Source organism: Neopsephotus bourkii, unplaced genomic scaffold (assembly GCF_033783945.1).
Source record: "Neopsephotus bourkii isolate Nb327-2 ecotype Australia unplaced genomic scaffold, CSIRO-AGI_Nbou_v1 NB_1526, whole genome shotgun sequence".
In the NCBI taxonomy this organism is placed as follows: domain Eukaryota; kingdom Metazoa; phylum Chordata; class Aves; order Psittaciformes; family Psittacidae; genus Neopsephotus; species Neopsephotus bourkii.
In genome coordinates, this window is record NW_026902002.1 from 5,748,921 (window position 1) to 5,769,674 (window position 20,754).

General features: G+C 41.4%; 1 protein-coding gene across 1 annotated transcript; it reads right to left on the reverse strand.

The window, feature by feature from the left end:
- ERCC3 (ERCC excision repair 3, TFIIH core complex helicase subunit) lies at positions 1-20,506 on the reverse strand. The gene is made up of 16 exons (XM_061370138.1): positions 20,502-20,506; positions 20,430-20,450; positions 20,139-20,344; positions 18,753-18,989; positions 17,521-17,570; positions 16,100-16,244; positions 15,738-15,902; positions 14,458-14,662; positions 13,160-13,474; positions 11,856-12,040; positions 9,785-9,987; positions 6,657-6,753; positions 6,355-6,472; positions 5,249-5,367; positions 1,124-1,276; positions 1-766 (listed from the first exon to the last, which is right to left on the reverse strand). The coding sequence occupies exons 2-16, from the start codon at positions 20,446-20,448 to the stop codon at positions 632-634; spliced, it is 2,352 nt and encodes a 783-aa protein (XP_061226122.1). The 5' UTR covers positions 20,449-20,450; positions 20,502-20,506; the 3' UTR covers positions 1-631.
- Between the last annotated feature and the right edge of the window lie 248 nt (positions 20,507-20,754).

Genomic DNA, 20,754 nt, shown 5'->3' on the forward strand with positions numbered 1-20,754 from the left:
TTTAGCAGTTACAATAATTTTATTGCATGGTTAATAAATATAATATAAAGACAAAGGAAACAGCTTTTACCTCAACAACTCAACAGTTGAAAGAAAAATAAATGGAGCACAGAATTTAATTTTATTTACTAATGTTGTCCTTGTGTTTACATTGGAGACATAGTCCCTCTTTCTCCTTGTTTTCAAACTTCAAAATATTTCCAAACAATCTGTTAGAATTTTAAGACAGGTTAAGTAGTAAGTATAAATTAGCTCCTAGTTTTAAAAATATTATGTAAAGTGCTCCTATCAGGATTTGTTCAGCTAAATGAATGATTTTTACTAGCATTTAAAAAGCCAATATTTTGTTGAACAGACACAATAGCCAGATAAATAATAATTCAAACATCAGTAAAAACTTAGTTTTCCAGAATTCTTCTGAAAAAGAATCTTCAGCTGATAAAAATAAATTCTATTAATTACCCTGAAAACCAAACAAGTATAACCAGGATCCAGCCACTGGACAGTATCTTTCCTGTGGTAAGGTTTTGTTGTGCCTATATAGATGCATATAAAAGAAATCGTTAGTCCATATTCTTAGTTCTGGTAGCCAGTGTGTTGATCCGCAGTTTGAATGCATGCTTGAAGGACATCATTTCCGGAAGCGTTTGAACAGCGGGTGGATATGCTTATTTCCAGATGCCTTACTCCGTGAAGAATGGTATTCCATGTAAACTGTATCATCTGCTCCTGACATAGAGCTCATTGTGCCCATACGACGTGACACCTGCAAGAGTTAAAAAACCACATGTCAATGTGTGATTAGATACTCACTCTAACCTACCAATGCCCACTGGCTGCTGGGCAGCACTGTTCACCTGGCAACTGTAAGGCCAAAAAGCCTTTCAAATTTTCTTTAAGAATTTCTACAAAGAAAGTCACTGCCTGCCACTCACCATAAGTATACCTTAGAGTGGGAATTCCTAATGTACTTCATCACAATGCCATTTATGCAAACATTAACCCGAAAAAAATTAGTTACCACATACGAGAGCATCAATGATGGCATTACATTTAGAATGAAAATGGAATCATCCAGTTCTGCCACACCTGTGGGCATACTTTTCAAAGCATTCTTCATTACCTGAGTTGACTTTGAACCGTATTCTCCAGCAACTACTTCCTCCTCAGCATCCAGGTCAGATGCCTGCAAGACTTTCTGCAGAAGCTGCTCCTCTTCTTCTTTGGTTGAAAATGAAAGTTGTTCTTCTTCCATGCCTGCAAACTTTGTTACTACCTAAGAAATAGACCATAGTACAAGGTGACAAATCTTCCTCCTCACTGTCAGCTATTCAAAACAAGAAAAGAATTTCTGATTCTGTATCCTCTTGGAAATGCCCTCAACTTCTATTAATGGTTTGAACAGCTTAACAACATGAATAGCAGAGATACACACAAAATCTTCCGAAGTGGGGTACATACACATATACCACCCTCCACCCCCCTTCTTATAGCCTAGCTGGAAACGCAGAATACAAATCTTTGGAAGAAAAACAGAAAGGAAAAATAAAAGCTCTGGACAGAGGATGTCAGCCAAACACTGTCTATACCAGCTTGATCGAGAACCTGGCCAAAGCACATACAGCTCAGATGCACAGTGAACTTACTGCAAGGTCAGCTTCATGATGTGGACTCTACATTTGTCTAGTTTAAGAACTAGTGCTTTATATTTAAGAAAAATAATTCACTAGATTTCCAGACACTGAGAATTGCAGCAATAAACACTGAGGAATATAGAAAAAAAAAGCCACCCACAAACTAACACATCGAGATGTATGAACAGCTGCTGAGAGACAATGCAGCAACTTGCAACATGGCAGCAGCAGAGCAAAAGGACCCTTTCAGTGTTCGTGTACTTACACAAGATAATTTAGCTGTCAGATTTGTTCTCTGAAATTCTTTTGTAACTCATCTGATAAGCTTGCATGCAGGGTACATGCCATCTACTGGCAATTTGGTGCCGTACACTTCACTAGCTGAAAAGCCTCAGAACATCTGAAAAGCTCTCAAGCTTCTGTTATAAAGCTTTACAATTGGCAGTTTGCTTTCCTAATTAGAGGTATTTTTAAAATTTCACAAGAATTTTTCCAGCAGTTAAACACGTTATGGTAAGCACGTTTATACATCAGGATCTGTTTTCCCACTTGTACAGATTTTGAGGAAGATTCTCCATTCTAATTCAGCCACTTCCCTTGGTTATGTAGTATTTCCCCCCCTCATCTTCCTTTTCCAGCTTATTTCCCGAGTCAATACAATTAGAAACTAATCACCTTAGTAATCTGGGCTGGATCTGATCACAAAGACTGATAAAAAATTATAAAAACATGTTAAGGTAAAATAAATCCACATTAGCCACAAAGTACTGTTTTTGAAAAACAGAGACATGAAACCCTAGAACAAATAATCAGTGCTGTGGGCTGTTGTCAATGGCAATTTGTAATTTGAAAATGGATGTCTGAGAAATGTCCTAGATTTAAGAATCCATTCAGGGAAGCAGCCTGTCCTATTATATGGCTAAAGGAACACATGGTCCCCTTGTTTATTCAGAAGGGCATGTGCTATGATCACCTAAAAAATAAAGAAAAAGGAGTCACAAAAAGCAATTTTAAATTGCAACAGCCTGTTTCCAATTCTGGTTGCAAAACTGTGCTAACGTGATTCATAGAATGGAAAAAATTCCCACTGCATCACCATTTCTTTTAAGCTGTTCAACAGATGCTATGCTTAAAGTCATCCCCATTTCTTAGACACGAGTTATGCTACTGCTTTAAAATTTAACATATCCTACATTAAGCCTCTAAATAAAACCACAATACAGTAAATAACTAAACTATGGTTAGTTAACAGAAAAAAACCACTAGCAGCAAACTCCAAGCAGGAAGTTGTAATGACAAGGCTCCTATTTAAGAAGCAAAGACAAAAAGATGTGATTTAGCAAAGCAGTATTATTCCAGTCCTGTTTTTGGTGAATGGCGTAAAATGGAGCTATTGAGAGATGGCAGGAAGAAAGCAGGTCCTAGAAAACAAGCAAAAACCCTTTTAGAGGGTAACAATTTTTCAGTAATTTAGGAACAAAGATTCTGAAGGAGTGAACATCAGCACTGAAACGATCACCTAAAGGTAAGGTAGAATCTCCGTATTTGGAAGAATAAGAAGGCAAACATCTGCTGGGAATGACATACACACAGTTGATCCTGGCTATGTTGGTATAGGTGGTTTCTTGGAAACTTCTTCCAGCTCTATTATTCTTTGATGCCAGCTATGACTAAGGTTTAAAGTTTGTCAAACAGAAGAAAATAGATATTCTAACATTTTGTTCCTACACTGCAAATAAAAGCATCCCAGTACTGGTCAGCTAAACTGATGCTTCAGATACTCAGCTGCCTCTTGCACTGCTTTTCCCCCACATTACACCAGAGCTCCTGCCTAGGTCTTCCTTGCAAAATAAAATTCCTCTATTTTAACCTCTTTAGTAGCTCCAAAATCCAAGGCATTCAAATATAAGGGATTTTTCTAGTCTTCTTGGCTATAGCCACATAGATGCATTTGCTGTAATTAGCTGCAGCTTAGTACTGATCTACAGTTCTGTCAAAATACATTCACTACAAAGCAAAACCATGTTTTGAAGACTGTGATGTGCCTGTTTCAGTGTAAGGATACCCTCAAAGCTCTCTTTAAAAGGCCACTGATTAGAGAGTAATTATTTACTTCAGCATAGCTGCAGTTCAGAGAGGTTTTACCCACAGGGACATCCTGTATTGCATTGTTTCATGAGGCAAAGTTCTTGCATAGCTAAACTCAAGTGCAATCCAGCAGAGGCTTCTTGCCACTGCACCTCGTGTAATCCTTGCACCATTCTGCCAATGTCATAAGCTTGAGCTTGTTCCCTAAAGGCAGACAGGGAGCCTTAGAGCTCTTCTTTTTCTCAGCATTATTCCTTATTGGGAAGGCTTCTAGTTGGAAATGTAAATTCCAGTTTTGCAAAAGAATAATTTACCTAAAAGCAAGAATTACCATGACACTCTGTTGCCTTTAACAACCCAATAGATGAGCATACAGAGCAGCCCATGGACTAAAAGAAAATTAAATGAGATGCACCATGAAATCTGTAAAATAGGGAGGCTTGGTAGAATGATATTTTATGTTTAGAAGATGACACAGATATATAACAAACCAAGTACAAGGGGTGACCAATTTTCAAGGAATTCTGGAGAAATGATACAGCATTCAGTCCTTTACAAAAGGGATTTTAGGGGGAAACTTCTGCCTTTCAAGTCATGGCTCTGTTACTTTGTCAATACTGAAAATATTCTGTTTCCAGGAGTATGTTTTAATTGTAGCAGGAAGATCACTACTCTCCAGTAAGAGTATTTTCCTGCAGTTAATTCTGACATCTCTTAGGTGATACACTTCATTCCATGCAGAGAAAAATTACAAGAGGAAGGTCCAGCTGTTGGTGGAAATAAGCACAGTCTGAAGACCTCTACCAGCCAGAAGAGTTTCTGCTAACAGAGCCACTGTATCAACGTGTCTCCATCCTGCCTGATTTTCTGTAGCACTGCAGGCTCTGGACAGCATTGTGGAAATTATCTACATACTAATCTTGTGCACCAAGACCCCAAAAAACTTTCTTTTGGAATGCGCTGCTAGACTCTTCAGACATCTAACCACAGTCAGATGTATGAATGCAGGATGGCTGAATCCTGTCTACTGTATGCTCTCTTTAGCCACAAAGAAAAATATTTTCTCCCAATACTGAAAAACTGGTCTGAGATTGGAGTTCTTTGGATATTACTTGTGATGTTTTGGAAGTTTTCTGAATTACTGCTGGCAACTGTGACATGAACACTTTATCAACAATGCTTTATGCACAACCAGTATGATAAGGTGTAAGAGGAGGCCTGCAAAGATGGACAACTGCACAGCATAAATATAAACCAACCATGCAAGTAACAGTCCACTCCCCAGCAGGTGCTTGGTTTGAAGTATGAATACTTACCTTCCCAGAAGCTGTACTAAGCTGCTTGTATCTACCCCCACAGTAATATAGATGAATAAAGCAATACTGGAAAGGTTCCTGCTTGTGAGCAACTTTCATGAATACATTCCACAACTGGAATTCTCAAGTATTTGACCTAGTACTAACATGAAAGAATATGCGAGTTACATTCCCAGGCCACAAATACAATAAATAGAGGGGACAAATTACCTTAAAGCTATAACCTTGATCTACAAGAAACCGTTGTCGTTTTGTTGAATATGCCATTTCCTGAGTGTCTTGGGATACAAGAGAATAAAAAAATGCATTGTATTCCTCTGCAACCATGCCTAGGAGACAAAGACACGAAGTAAGTACTTCTATTTGGAATACTGCAGCAAAGAACAACAAAGGACTGAATACTGAAAACAAGCTGTCTCTCCACAAAAACAATTTGCAAAGCTTAGCTCCACCCAGACCTTACATAAGCTGACCAAGCGCACAGCGTGGTAATTCCTACCCTTGTTCTTAATAACTTGAGAAGGGGTAAAAAGTTAAAAACAGAAAAGGAAATGTAGACCCACACACTTACACTGGTGCTCTGAGAAGAACCTGCTTCTTTATTATGCTAGACAAGGTGGAAGGTAAGATTTTTTTTACAGTCTATTGGGTAAAGAGGAAGTAAAAAGTCAAGAGCAAGGACTACAGTACATGTTAAAAAAGCTCAAAGAAAGACAAAGGAAAAGCTTTATCAGTGTAAACTGGAGTCTGCAGTGGTTTTGCATTAAAAAAGGCAAGACAAAGATCATTTGATAAGAATTCCTAGGGCTATTTGAAGACTGGGATATACCAGGCTGTGTACCAATTTGTTCTTTTAAAACTTACAGTCCTTTAAGATTTATTTTCCAAACAGCATCGGGGTCCCTTTTAAAGTCCAAGGCTTCAGTAAGACTTTGTTAAATAACTAACATGGCTTTTGTACGCATTTTCAAAGCCTCAGCTGTAACTAGCACCAACTGCACATAAAATAAGTGTCTGCAGATCTTAAGCAGAAAGTGTATTAAGACTCAATTTTCTAAATTAAAAGCTCCTTGGATATGTTTTGCAAAAATACAACCAGTTGGAAACGAAATCCCACTTTTAAAAGAAAGTAATCTGCAATATGAAAAATGCGCCTTCTAGAGACTTGCTTTAATAGCATGATTTTTTAAAAGGATTTCATGTTGAGGAAATTGTCAAGGAATGAAGAAGTGAAAGAACCACCAAAGAACAAGAAGTTTGTTTTTCTTAAGCTTTTTTTTTTTGTCCTTTGGAAGCCTTACCAACCACTCATTTACCTTTTTTGGCTCTCAGCACTCGCCCCAGCCTTTGAGCCTCCTGTCTTCGAGACCCACCATGGGATGAAATCTGAATCAGAACATTGGCTTCCGGCAGATCGAAGGAGGTGTCACCTACCTGTAACAGAGAAGCAGCCTCTGAGCAGTATCTTATTCCTACATATCATCAAAAAGCCTTAATGCAAAGTACACCTCTGTGAGCTGCGATACAAAGACATCAAATGCACAATGTGCAAGTATAATTCTCAAATGAAGTTCACTCTGAGGACAGGTACAGGGACACACTCAGTGTCCTCACTTACCTTGGAAATGAAAATAGTGTTGATTTTTGGATTGTGCTTGAAGTTTTGTAGAATTTGCATTCTTTCTCCCTGTGTAGTGGGACCATATATATAGGGTCTGAAAGGAACAGAACATACACAAATCAAGTTTTCTTTATGAGGTACTACAATACCATGGCAGGGAGCACAGGATACATTTGAACCGATATAAAAACAAAACAGATTTTGGCACTTTACAGTTACAGATTACTTTTAGTTCATTTGGCTCCTTATGGCAGCAATCCAGGTGTTTGTGGAACCCTCTGCAGCAATGCAGGCTGCCAGAAATAAATTCCGACAGTTACAAATGTTTTGCAATTACATGCACCAATGAAGCTCTATATCAACAGACTGAATACACTCGTTAAGCCCACATGAAAGACTGAAGGCAGCTGTTAAAATAAGACATTTTTTCCCTCAAATCTACTGAGTTAGCACATTGACAGCTGCAACCTTTGCTTCCTACTTAAACTCTTGAAAATCCAGGCTTCTCGATCAATTATATGCCAAGTGTCACAAGCTGGCTGCTCGATGTTGTTCTGGGAAAATTATTTTTGCTTTTGAAGCTGACCTCTTGCCCCTTCTAATACCTTCTGGACCTACTGAAATGAAAACAAGGCTCCAAACATTCCATGGCCACAAGCAGCTCACAGTGGCATTTCACCTAAGGTTTCTAACATTTGACAATGAATCTTGTGGAATATATCTCAGTCCAGAAGGCTCACACAAACTTAGTCACCCATAGACTTCATGAGTAACCTGGGCTACTATGTATGTCACAAGGTTCTCTCTAGAGCCTGGCTGTTTTCTTCCAGCTGAAGCAGGGCTGTTTTTGTTTAAAAAAAAAAAAAACAAAAACAAACAAAAAAAAAAAAAAAAAAAAACCACAACAGGCTAAAAATGGCAAAACCCACATAAAAAATGAGAGGAGTGCATGTGTCCATAGCCACTGCTGCTTCAGCTGTGGCACTATGCTTCCAAATGCTCATTAATAACAGACATCTCCAAATAACAGGAATCAAGGCCTACAATTTGTTTTGTTGACACTTCCATACATTATTTCTAACATAAGGAACCAACATCAAAAGTTGCATTTAACTTTTACTATTGCACATATATGGGTGGCAGCTGAACATAAACATGCACTGCACAGTACTAAGGTTTTCTATTCTTATCAACTGATTTGGGTGCACTCGCTCCTCTTGCTTTCTTTACTACAAACTTTATTCTAGCTTTCATTTTACCACGTGATCCTAGTCATTTTTATTAATTCTTCTATTTAGTGTATTTAACTAGATCTTTAGGAAAATGCAGCTAAAAAACGAAAGTGGCAAACAAGTGAACTCTGAAATAATACCATTACTATTCAATTTTTAGCATTCACTAATATCTTAAGCCTTATTTAAATTTTTATTTAACATTTAAATTGTGATGATTTTAAAACCCCAAAACTTATACAGAAGATTTAAACTGAAACTAAAGCATTTGTGAGCCTTCTGTTTCTTAAAGCCACCAGAAGGGGTTCAAACACATTTTTTACTTATGGACAGAATAACCCAGAACTCCTGACTATCAATCCTCCATTTTAATGCACTTAGCTCCTACCTGACAACTATTCATTCAAGAACATCCAACGCCAGGCTGACTTTAATTTATTTTTTTAAATCACATTTTTTCCTCACTACAAGACATTTGAGGAATTTGCAAAGATAAATCCCTCTCCAACTGACATACCTGTCAAAACCACAGAGGCATAGTCCTTCAGAAACTGATTTAAACATATTAATAACACCAGACAAAAACAGTCAGTATATGAGCTATACTACACTGGACAGGTTCATGACAGAGTAAAATATGGCTAAGCACATTTGAATTCTGTGGCCCCCAAAATTGTAGTAAAAATAATTCCTGCCATGTGCATGCATGATCTTTCCCTGACAGTACCAAGGGAAAGAGCAGTTAAGGGAAGAGCCAACAGAGATAGCCAGATGATGGCCATAGTCTCTCCCTCCACCTGGGAGCCACCCAACCTATGTACTTCAATCAGGTCATGGGAAGTTCAGTGGGAACTGTGCTCCTGCTGGGCCAGCACAAGTAAAGCAGAGAGCCTCAGCCACTACCACCATACCTACTGGGCTGCTCTCTCCTCCTTACACATGTAATTTCTACCAAACTAACAGTTCTCTGTGTTTCAGCATGCTCAAATTATGCTGGAAAATCCTCTGGTTAAAAGACTCCCTCACTTGCATCCAGCACTGCAAGCCTCCTTCATTTCCAGCACCCACAGCAGTGTAACCTGGAGCTCCACAAATGATGTGAGGAACAAAGAATTCACTCAAGGAAGTGAAAAGTATTTAACAGGTTTTCCTGGTATGCTTTTACAGCATCTGCTCCAGTTAACTACTTTGCAAGCACTCCCTCCCAACACCGCTCTTGCTAAAGGCTTTTTGTGCGGTGCACTGAACACTGCTAGAGACATTCCAGAGGCATCATTACAGCTAATCTCTGTCCAGACAGATTAAAAAAAATGATGAAAGCAACCACGGGTGCTGGAATTCATCCAGCACTATACAGCAAGCTCTGTTTGCTATTTGATGTCACAGCAAGCCAGCACAATATGGCTGAAACTAGTCAAAACTGATCATGGATCTTGCTAAGCGTAACACTTGTTTGTGGTACTGCTGAAATTCCTAGACATGAAATCATACGCAGTCGAAAGACCCCACAGCTTGTCAAAAAAAAGGATGAGGCCAGCTTCTGTGCTTATTTTCCCCAGTAATTGCTCTATACCTGATTCTAACAAATAATCTCTCTGATCATCTCTCTCCAAACCTGATGAATACACTGATGCTGACCCGTCAGTAAACTTTATCTGTAAAACCTTCCATAACTGCACTTGCATTAAAGTCATTTAAGTTGGCTGAGGAGCTAATGGGAGCAATAACCTTTCATTTATTAAACAATTACACTAGTTCTAGGCAATGCACTGGTACAGCGCAGACCCCAAAAAGCCTGTCTCTAGGTTTTCCTGACAAGGTTAAGACCTTTTGAGAACCTGAGGAGACGCACCCTGGAAAACAACAGTTTAATCGCTGCTTGTGAACACTTACTTCCCAAGTCTGACTGCATACTCCTTCAGTGCAAAGACATTGTCAGAAAATACGATGATTTTATCATTCCGTCGCTCATGAAACTTAATCAGGAACTCACAGGCTCTGAATTTATTTGGGTTCATGGTGTAGAGTAGTTTCCGTTTCTTTGTTTTGATAGCTACGTATTCCCTATAAAATTCAGGTGTCATTGGGCACCAAACCTAGAATCAGAGAAAACACACACGGATACACATAGAGTAACCCTCTGTTATTTATTTTACTCCAGTGGGAACTGAAAAGATATTGGGGGGATGACAATGCATTACAGCTTTCTGGATAGCACAAGCCACATCTTAACACAGAAATTTGTGTACCAAAATGAAAGCTACAGGTTGGGGTAGCCCCTGGCACAGCCAAAATGTTTAACCTCATTAATATTCTGGCCTTGCAAAATGCTTTGGCAGTGGGATCAGTGACAGAAATAGGCAGCAGGATTGGAACAAGACTGGAAGATATTTCCTTTATGTTTCATACTTAATTTTACTGAATGCTTTTTACAGAGCAATAATTAAGGGATTGAACTGTCTGTGTAATCTGCCTGTCACAGCAGTCAGTTTTTTACCATAAAGATTTTAATCCATATTCTGAAAGCTAAGAGACACATTTAGTCTTCACTGCAGAACAAATTTACCAACCTTTTCTTATATATATACTTTTCACAAAGGAATGCCCTTGATTTTAACAGCTGCTTCTCTGCTTTCAGTAGCCCTATCAAATGTTACTTAAAAACACTGACCTAAAGAATATAAACTTGCAGAATTTTCACGTCATTCAGAACAAAGGTAGCCCATGCTTCACTTTTCGATGTCTAAAGGGTAGTTCAGTGACCCAGAAGAATCATGCCCCTAAGGCAGAATCAACCAAAGTGCCTAAACAATCTAATTTGAGTTTGCAAACCGATTACTCCCCCTTCAACCTGCTTACTTTCTAGATGCTCTTTACTTGCATTCTATTACTTAAAAATAGTTGTGGGGTTTTTTTGTTCTACAACTCCAGTTTGTACAAAAGGAGAACAGCTGACCTGCACCTGCATCTTTTATTCCAATACTGGACCTGGGAAGAATTACACGAAACTAGAAACACAGGTTTAAAAAAACCCCAAACACCACTAACAAAAAACCCACAACCAGCAACAACCACTGCCAAACAAACAAAACCCAAATGCACACAACTGAAAAAGCCAGCAAAAAAAGAAACCCCCAAACCACATTTAAGTTACAATAGCCTACCATAGTATGCTGTAACTGCTAAAACTTTACTTCCATTCAATGGGGCTCTGGAAAAATTAATGAAAAAGAAACTCACTGGTGACTACACAATAGCCAAAACAGCTCACCAGTGATTGAGGACTCGGAGAAGTATCAGGAGAAGTAACAGATATGTCTGCCCTTGTTTTATACCCTTCCCTAAGTATCTTCCTTGACGTCTGTCAGAAATGCTGTATTAAGTCACACCTTTAGTTTGACCCAGAAAGGTTTCTTTAATATTCTGATGCGCCTGTGTGAAAGGTTTCCACTTCTGTGATACCAGATTTTTCTCTCATCCATATGCGAGAGAGAACAGAGGTTCCATTATACTGGAAAGAAATAGTAAGATCCAGTCCTATGTCAATTTTCAGCCTCATGCATTCAGGCTTGAAATAAGCACGTATTTTCTTACGTCTTTTAAACTTTCTGCTATCCTCCCCTTGATATCAAGTCAAGCCAGGCAACACGAATGTCAACTGCACCAAACTAGGCCTACAACACTGCAAGCACTGTCCACATTTCCAAACACTGACTTGGAGATGGCTGATCAAGCACCACAATACTGGCAAACAGAGTGTGCTTAAGTCACTCTGAAGAATGCATGGCTACTGAATTTGCCGCATGTTCATATTGACTAGCAACAGCTTTGCCTGAGTGACAAAGTACATGAGAAGTCATAAGGAGTCCTGTTTATCCCAGTTAAATACTTGCAATTTTATACATCTTCTTAAAAAATAACCATATTAAAAAAACACTAGTAGTACCAAAAAGCAGAGCTTCACCTCAGCACACTGGACTTTAGCAATGTAGCCATTGTTCTGCAGCTCCATCCAGTTGGCTTCATAGAGCTTTGGTCCAATCAGAAAGTTGAGGTCAACAATTTTATCATCTTCTCTGACGAGAGTAGCTGTCAGCCCCAGTTTACAATGAGCTTGCACAATAGTGAGCACACGTCTGAACATCTTTGCTAAAAAATGCAAAATAAATTTTCGGTTTACTTTCCTGAATGGATTTGGAAGACAAACCCTGCAATTTAAAAGAATATTTTCGTCAACTCCTGAACACAAGTCAAGAACAGGGCTGGGAAATTTAACCTTGTCTCACATACACTTCTAACAAATCTGCGTTACAGCAAAACTGCACACTGACTGCAGCTTCAGTGTACTCTGAAAACCTCAGTAAACTTCCTGGCATCTTTATTATTTCCCATTTCCAGAAACAAAATTAATATATCCAGGGGTTACACGGCTAGTTTTAGGTCATACGGATTTCACAGGAAGAACCATGACGCAAGGACTGCCACATTCAGGACCTGTAGTATATACGGCAGTATTACTGCAGAATTCAGCATGGACAGAGATCACAGAGGATATTCTGTACCTTAAGTTTTACAAAACCAAGTAAGAACAAAAGCAAAAGAACAGTGGCAGCAGCATGTTGCTGTGATAAAAGGGCAGCTAATCATCAAGGTCTGCTTCTGAAATCCAAACTGTATATTCAAATGCAATCAGGAGAACAAGCTAGAGCAGCTAACAAAACCCTGGATGGTATTTTTAACCAGGATTATTCCACAGATGCTCTAATACTACATTATTGCTTTTCAATAGTACAGATCTCAATTACAGAGTAGTATCAAATACAGCAGCTATTTCTGGACAATAATTGCTATGGCTACTCATATTTTATTGAGAGAAATAGATATTAAAAGCTATCCTACAGTGCCACCACATCTCAAAAGAAAAGACTGCAGAAGAATTCCTCTCCTGTTCAAATTCGTCTACAGCAAAATTACACAAATGTAATTTGGGTACTGTAAGAGCATTTTATCAACCTACACAAAAGGGTTAGGCACCTGTATTTTACACTGCCATTATAGAAAAATACAGTGTCTTATTTGAAGGGTTTCAGAAAAGTCATGGTCACCTACACTGTGCAGTATTAAGGGAAAAACAAAAGAGAAGCTAGAACAAGGCAGTTTAGCTGTCTCGCAACCCTAAGCCACAGGTTTACACACTATATTAATCATGAGTAAGACAGCAAAAAAACATCACTTCTAAAACAGCAGATTTGCACACCATTTCCTTACCAGGGATAGTATGTACTTCATCAAGTATCATAAGGCCCCACTCCTGACTTTTAAGCCACTCCATTACTCTTTCTGCTTCCCAGGATCTTTTTGTCGTATGCCCCAACATGGAATATGTGCTGATAGCAACTGAGCAGCCAATGGGCTTGTCCTTGGCATCGGAAGTGAACCGACATATCTGACTGTCATCAATGGTGGACCACATCTTGAACTGGGCTTTCCACTGCTCTACAGACACTGCAGAATTACAAAGGACCAGACACCGCTTGCGAACAGTACATGCAGCTGTCACTCCAACTAAAGACTTGCCAGCACCTGCAGGGAAGGAGAGTGATATTCATTAGTCATCTCTCAGACATCACTGCAGTACGGGGGGGGGGGAAGAGCAAAGGAAAACTGCGAGAGGATATGAAATCATGTAAGGACAAATTCTTCATTGTTTCTTTACTATAACAGTTTTAAAGAAATGGAGTATTCACTTCTACGGGATTGTCTACTAGACATTTAACTATATTTTCTCAAAAGAATCACTGTAAACAATGGCTTTGCCTATTAGAAACAATCATTTTAATGCTTTCTTAATTTCAAAAGCATGTTAAATTCCATGTGGCTACAAAAAGTTACCCCTAGGGGTGATCCCCCCTATCCCTGCTCCCCCCCCGCTCCCATGAGTATTCCCCCCACATAGCAAGTCCTTATATCTTTCCACTATTCCTTCACACTTCTTTCAGCTCCCCTTCTACGCTCTCTCAAGCCCTCCCTCCCATGTGCTTCCTCCACCCATGATACCAAGGGCACTGGCATGCAGTTTTGAGTTCCCTCCCTTTCCCATTGCTTCCCATAGGTTGTCCCAATCTGCATGTTCCTCACTTCTTTCTTAAGCTCCCCTTGCCCACAAACTGTGCACACAAGTTTTCTTCCTTGCACCCCTCTTATGCCATATTTGCAGTCCCAGTCCCCCTCAGTCTCTCTATTCCCAACAAAAGAAAAAAGGTTTCCAGTACCAGCAACTTTACACTTCACTGGAGGATAGGCAGAACTGATGTAGAGGGAACAGCAAAAGCACAAATGGTAGCCTGAAGCTATCACAACCACGTATCAGTTCTTCAGTAACTACAGGGGTCCTGACAGCACTGTTGAGCAGACACCTGGCAGCTCTGTTAACCAAGCTCTCCCTCACCACAGCCCCAGAATCCACCAACTACGACTGTTTGAAATCCCAGCAGCTGTCGTATCTGGAAGTTCCTTTACTACAGGTAAATAAAGAACAAAACCCCTAAATCCCAACTCAAACTTACCACAAGGCAAAACAATAACACCAGATCTGGCTCGCCCATTTCCAAACATCTTCCTTAGGCTTTTCTCTTGATAGGGCCTGAGCACAGCTGTAGGTTTCAGATCTATATTAATATCAGGATTCACAGAATCATTTCTGAAATCATATTCTGCCAGCAAGGGGTAATCCAAATGGATACAACGCTTCTGAAGTTCTTCAATCATCTCCTGAAGAGGAAACAAAGCTTTAGGTAAGTTCTCTGCGTCTGAAGTAACTTTTTTTAAAACCCAACCAGATGACCTAGTACCATGTGAAGTTACATTTATTTTTCATGCTCATGAAGTCTGCAAGAGTTAAAGTTCATTCAGAAAACACTGTGATCACCCTTACCCCTCAAGCATTTAAATAACACTCCATATCAAGAGACGGCTGTTTAGGCAGACTAAGAACATGATGCATTAGTCTCAGATGTGTTGTTTTATTCACAGTGACTAAACTACACTCTGAAGTCCTGCAGCATTTCTCAGGAACGGACACAAAAGGTTCTGTGTTACAAAGGACCTACCAAAGCTGCACATCTGTTACCTGGAAATTGTCCATGCCCCGGTAATTCACTTATTCCACACAGCAACAGGGTGATTCAATCACCAAGACAGTGTTGGTTTGGGTGTTTTAAAATAAACAAAGTAGCTACTAAGTTACCTGGTTTTAAAATTCCTGTTTTCCCCACTAAGGAATCCAAAAACAACTTGAGAAATCCCACAAAAGCTCTGCAGGACAAGCCAGGGCTGTGCTCCAACCTCCAGCTCCCTTCTTAAGCTATGAAATGAGAACCTCAAGAGTTTCTTCTGCAAACATGAGTCACAGAACAGAAACAGGGAGGGAAGGGAGGGCAAAAAAAAAAGAATGCTCTGAAGCGAACAGCAGATTTGCTCTCCATTGAATCCTTGCCTGTCTTGCACAAAGCAACACTAAGCTGTGCATGATGGGAACCCCCCTTACTTGGGGGTTGGCCTAGATGACCTTTGAAGGCCCCTTCCAACCCAAACTATTCTATGATTAGACTCTGGAGCTTTTTTCTGGCCTGTGAGCCCTAAGCCTTGTGGGCTGGGAAGGAAAGATTCCCTACCACCCTCTCTACAGAAAGGGAAGATTCTAAGATTTAGGAAGGTAAAAGGAATGTCAATGACTTCCAGTGATCTGCCCTATCAAATCAAGTACATGAAGTTCTTGTGCTTATTTACTGGCAAGTCCCACGCTCATTCCCCAACGCTACAAATGCAGAAACTAAAATACTCATACCTGCTTGACTTCAACAGACACTGTCTGTGTTTCCTCCTCCTCCTCCTCATCTTTGTCCATCTGTTCATAAAACTCAAATAAGTCAGCTGGGACATCTGGCTTATTCTGAGCATCTGTTTCCTGTGAAGTTGATGGACCCAAGCCAACTTCTTTGGATTTGGCAATCTGAAATGGACAAGATTTTCACCAAGAGTTTCGTTAGACTAACACCCCCCAAATGTGGGCTCAATAAGGAGGCATAGATCATCGCTGACAGAACCAAAAGCAACTGACAATAAAGCAAACAAAACAACAACCATCCCAAACTACTCAACAATTTATCTACTGTTCATTCAGTAATTGTAAAACATGCCCAAACATACCGCTGATTTACTGGTGAATGTCTCTGTAAGGAACTCTGTTTCATCATCGTCAGCATCAGTCTTCATTCTTAGGCGACATTCTTTAATTACTGGGTCTTGGAGAAGCTGCTGAATAACATCAGGGAAGGTACTTTCCACAAAATACCTAAAATGAAAGAACAAAGAAAATCAATTTTATGAACTAATCAACTTACAGGAAGAGTGGCACAGATGCTTAAATATCTAACTATCCCACATGCACTCTCAAGTAGACAATCTTGGGCTGGTAACTTAAAACCAAAGGAATCATGGCAATCAAAAATGCCTCACCAAAAGCATCATGTACTCTGCAGTTATCCAGCTTGCTCAGATGTTTCCTAACACAAGTGGGAAAACTCCAGCAGAACTGCCTAGAGAAAGATTATTTGTGACATGTGACATAAGTCCATTTTTTTGGGACTGAACTGAGGCGAGGCTGTGAAAACACTGGATGTGGCATTTTGAAGTCCTGCCCATAGGACCCAAAAAAGTCCAAAAACCCCCCAAACCATCCAAAATTTAAATTAGTGCCTCCTGAAATTGTGTCTCTCCCTGAAGATTCATCAGTAACCCTGCTGGCTGGAGATCCCACTTAAAATATGAGCCAAGCTAAGCCTTAAGTGACATGAGTATCTTCTTCTCAGAAACACCCAGGAAGAGAACAAAAGCCTGCTAGTAGTATTTGTGTTAGCTCTATCGAAAGCAGCAGCTTCAAAAGAGCAGCAGCACAAGCAGAGCATTAGGTTGCAGTCCCAGAGGTTACCCACGGCTGTCAGATAACAGAGGACTTGGCAAAAGAAATAAAAGGAGAAAGAGAAAACACAGGCAAGGGACAGTTGTAGACTTTGTGGTTTTCCCATCTCCTTCTTTTCCCTCTGCCGAATGCAGAATCACAGGTCGAGATAAAACTGGTTAGGTCTAAACAAGCTGACCTCAAGCTGAACAAGGATCCTTCCAACTTTATCTTCTAGGTTCAAAACAAGCCAGATTCAACCCAGCAAAAAGCATACATCTCTTGCCAATTGATCTCTCAGCCTGCCAAACAATGGATTACGAATCAGAATATACAAGACTTAAGAACAGATGTGGAAAAACTTGTCTGACCAGGCACATGGAAATTTGGAAGGAACATTAAGAATGTATTGCAAGTCCAAGCAGTAATGATACAAGCTCATATATCACATTTGCAACATACTTTCAAAAATGTAATGACAAGCAGGAGTATCTCAGGACAGCCAAACTGAACTCATTGACTAACATATTAAATACTTCCAACAACTGAAGTGATCTTGTATTGACAGATGCTCCACGTAGTGAGCCATAAGACTCAACAGCTATTGAGTCCACTCAGGCATGCACTGGAGTCTTCCTCTGCCACAGCAGTTACAGAAGCAGCCACTCACCTGTTATGCTTCAGTACCAGCTTCACCTTCCCATAACTGACAGTACACAGCTAGAAACAAACAAAAGCAGTCATTAGGAATAGGCAGAAAAGCAATTCTGTGTTTGAGACCGAGTGCTGGAAAACAGTTTAGGTCTTTGTGGGGAAGCACAGTATCACAGCACATTTACTTGCAAGGTCGTATTGCTTACAGAAGAAGCCTAGAAAGGAATTTTCAGAAGATGCATGCATCATCTCATGCACATCGGTCACAGATACTCAGTTTTTATAGCCAATTCCGTCAGCCTCCAAGACTTGCAAGAGCATACTTGCAGGATAAGGTACACTCTGTTCTATTTTATTCTGTCTGGCTATTCCAGATATTCACAGTCACCGTCTTCTTCCAGAGCAAATCTGAGGAAACTTTCCCCACTACAATTCCTACTGGCTGAAAGTCTGGATATGCTTGCAGATATTTTTTATTTTTGAAAAAGGCATAAAGCCCACACAGAATATACTGTAAAAATCACATGTGCAGCAATACACTATTAAAGGCAAACAATAAGGTAAAGCCTCTGTTCTCGTATCCTGGTTTTGGCAGGGATAGAGTTAGTATTCTTCCTAGTATCTGGTGCAGTGCTGTGTTTTGGCTTTAGTCTGAGAACAATGCTGATAACACACTGACATTTTAGTTGTTGCTAAGTAATGCTTACTCTGATCAGTCTCGTGCTCTGCCAGTGAGGAAGGGCACAAGAAGCTGGGAGGAGCAGAGACAAGACACCTGACTCAAACTAGCCAAAGGGGTATTCCATACCACAGAGCATGTCATGCCCAGTGTATAAACTGGGGGGCGATGCTCGCAAGGGGCAGACCACTGCTGGGGTTGGGCTGGGTACTGGTCGGTGGGTAGTGAGCAATTGTGTTGTGCATCACTTGTGTTTTCTGAATTTTCATTTCTCTTTCTCTCTTCTTCTAATTCCTTACTATTGCTATTGTTTCTACTATTATTATATTGTACTTCATTTCAATTATTAAACTGTTCTTATCTCAACCTGTCTTCAAAACCATCTTCAGAGTTTCCTCCCCATCCCACCCAGGTCGGGGAGTGAGCAAGTGACTGCTGGCTGGGGCTAAACCATGACATCTTGAAACAGAATAATTAAAAACAAAATAAAATCAACTAAGCAGAGGCAGCAGGAAGAGATGTCACTAGTAACAGCAGATATACTTCCAGTGCTAATAAAACAGTCTTACCTTGATAAACTGAATTATTCCATCTGGGACACCCGTCTTGCTCAGTTTTTGTAAATACTCTATTATGTCGCTTGTCTGCAGCCCAACACTAACAGCAGCATACAGTGAGTAAGCAGTCAGCTTGTACTCATGAATGTGGGCTGGTCTGCACACAGGCTCGGCAATGGCAACCAAAAAATCCTGTGCGTATTTGTACAGTGGAGAGAAGGCTTCAAGAAAAATATGGCCATCAGGAGCCTGCAGAAATAAAGAGAAACACTTAAGGCACAACTGTATTAGCTAAACAGGATCAGGAATTTCCTACACAGCAGCCACTGTAATACAGAGACAGTCCACTATTTAGGTAGTAACAAGTCATAGGGTTTCACAAAAATGTGTCTGCCCTAACAGAAAAGTCATAAGAAGAGGGAGACACAGGAACATGCAGATTTTGTCTTCTGAAAGAATTCAGACATCGATTTGTCCATGTCTCTTCCATAGCACTAATAAACCACTCCCAGATCAATTAAGCTTTTCCAGACTAACATGGGGGTATTTCAGCTCTTCTTTAATACTAAGCAAACTGCTTGAGCAGAGGCAAGCTTTTAGCCATGCTCCCCTAAACCAGTTTTGTAAAGCTCCTCACTCATTTTACATGGAATGCACGGAAAAACAGCACTTGGAAACACAGCATTCAGGAAGAGTGCCCTGCAGACACTGCCAACACAACCACCTCTGCTCTATATGTTTGCACTACTGACAAGAGCCTTGGATAAGTTTATCAATGTCCCTTTTTGGGGCAGAAGAAACAAACGGTACCGTTTACAGATGGTGAGACCAGCCTGTCTTAAGTCTGCTTCATTTCAACCTAAAAGTCCCCGTTGCTGTGTCACCGCAACAACAGACCCCACTCGTGCCATCAGCCAACGCAGCCACTTCCATAAAGCCGTTTTACCTCACACACAAAAGCAACTGGCCTAAGGCACTCACCGCTCTGTCGGTACATGGCGCAGCCGCAGCCCCCCGAGCCCCGCGCAGGATGGCCGCCGCTCTGGGGCTCCCGGGCTGACCAGGCGCTGCCTCACACCTGAACCAGAGCAAACCCCGCTCCTAGGGCGCTGCCCAGGCCAAACCCTGACGCTCGCCCTCTACACCCGCGCACACAACCAACCCATCCTTTCTTGGCGTCTCCACCGCACCCGAGAGCGGGGCTTGCTCTGCAGGACGGCCTGGGCCGCGGTCCCACCGCCTTCACTGGGGGGTGGGAGAGAAAAAACCCCACCTGCAGCAGCACGGCCAACCAACCGCCCGCCCGCCGCGCACCTAACTGCGCGGCCGCCCTCAACGGCCACAGCCGCCACCTCTGCGGGGAGGCGAGACGGGGTGAGAGAACAGGGCCATACGTACCACCCAGAGCGGACGCGAGGCGTGGTCAGCCTTCAGGGGCATCAGATGCCTGTAGTCCTTGGCCCCGTACTCGTCCAGCTTCGTGCCGCTGTCCTCCACCTGCTTCCCCGCCGCGGACGGCACTGCCTCCTGCGACTCCTTGCCGAGAGCTTCATCTTCATTGTCTTCGTCCTCATCGCAATGGCGCTTCTTACACTTCTTCTTCTCTGCAAGCGAAACCGGAGCTGTGACACGGCCCGCGGCACCCAGCACGGCCCCGATCCCACCCCAACCCCGGCCTGCGCCGCTCACCCCTCTCCTTCCTGCCCATGGCTTCGCCTCGGATGCTCCCGCAACACCGCTGCGCCCGCCCGGACGTCACTTCCGCCGCGCCGGAGGGGAGGGAGCACAGAGCGCGGTTGCTGAGCCCAGCACTGTCAACTTTCTGTTGCCAGGGACGCTTCCGCCGCGGGGGACGCGCGCGCGGGCGGCGAAACGGTGGCTCAGGTCCTGAGGGGAGAGAACGGGCCGAGACCGCGAAAAAGGGGTACAGTAATTAATACCTAACACTAGAGGCTGCCGCACTTAAAGTAAAAAACCCAACAAACCCTCCTGACATCCCGCATCGCTGCACAGC

What these genes read in the sequence shown, in the direction of transcription:
- ERCC3 (XM_061370138.1), bottom strand. An exon ending in CTGGTACTGAAGCATAACAG is followed by an intron (nt 16,245 to 17,520) that starts GTGAGTGGCTGC and finishes CTTTCATTTTAG; the next exon opens with GTATTTTGTGGAAAGTACCT. An exon ending in ACGGTTCAAAGTCAACTCAG is followed by an intron (nt 767 to 1,123) that starts GTAATGAAGAAT and finishes TAACTCTTGCAG; the next exon opens with GTGTCACGTCGTATGGGCAC.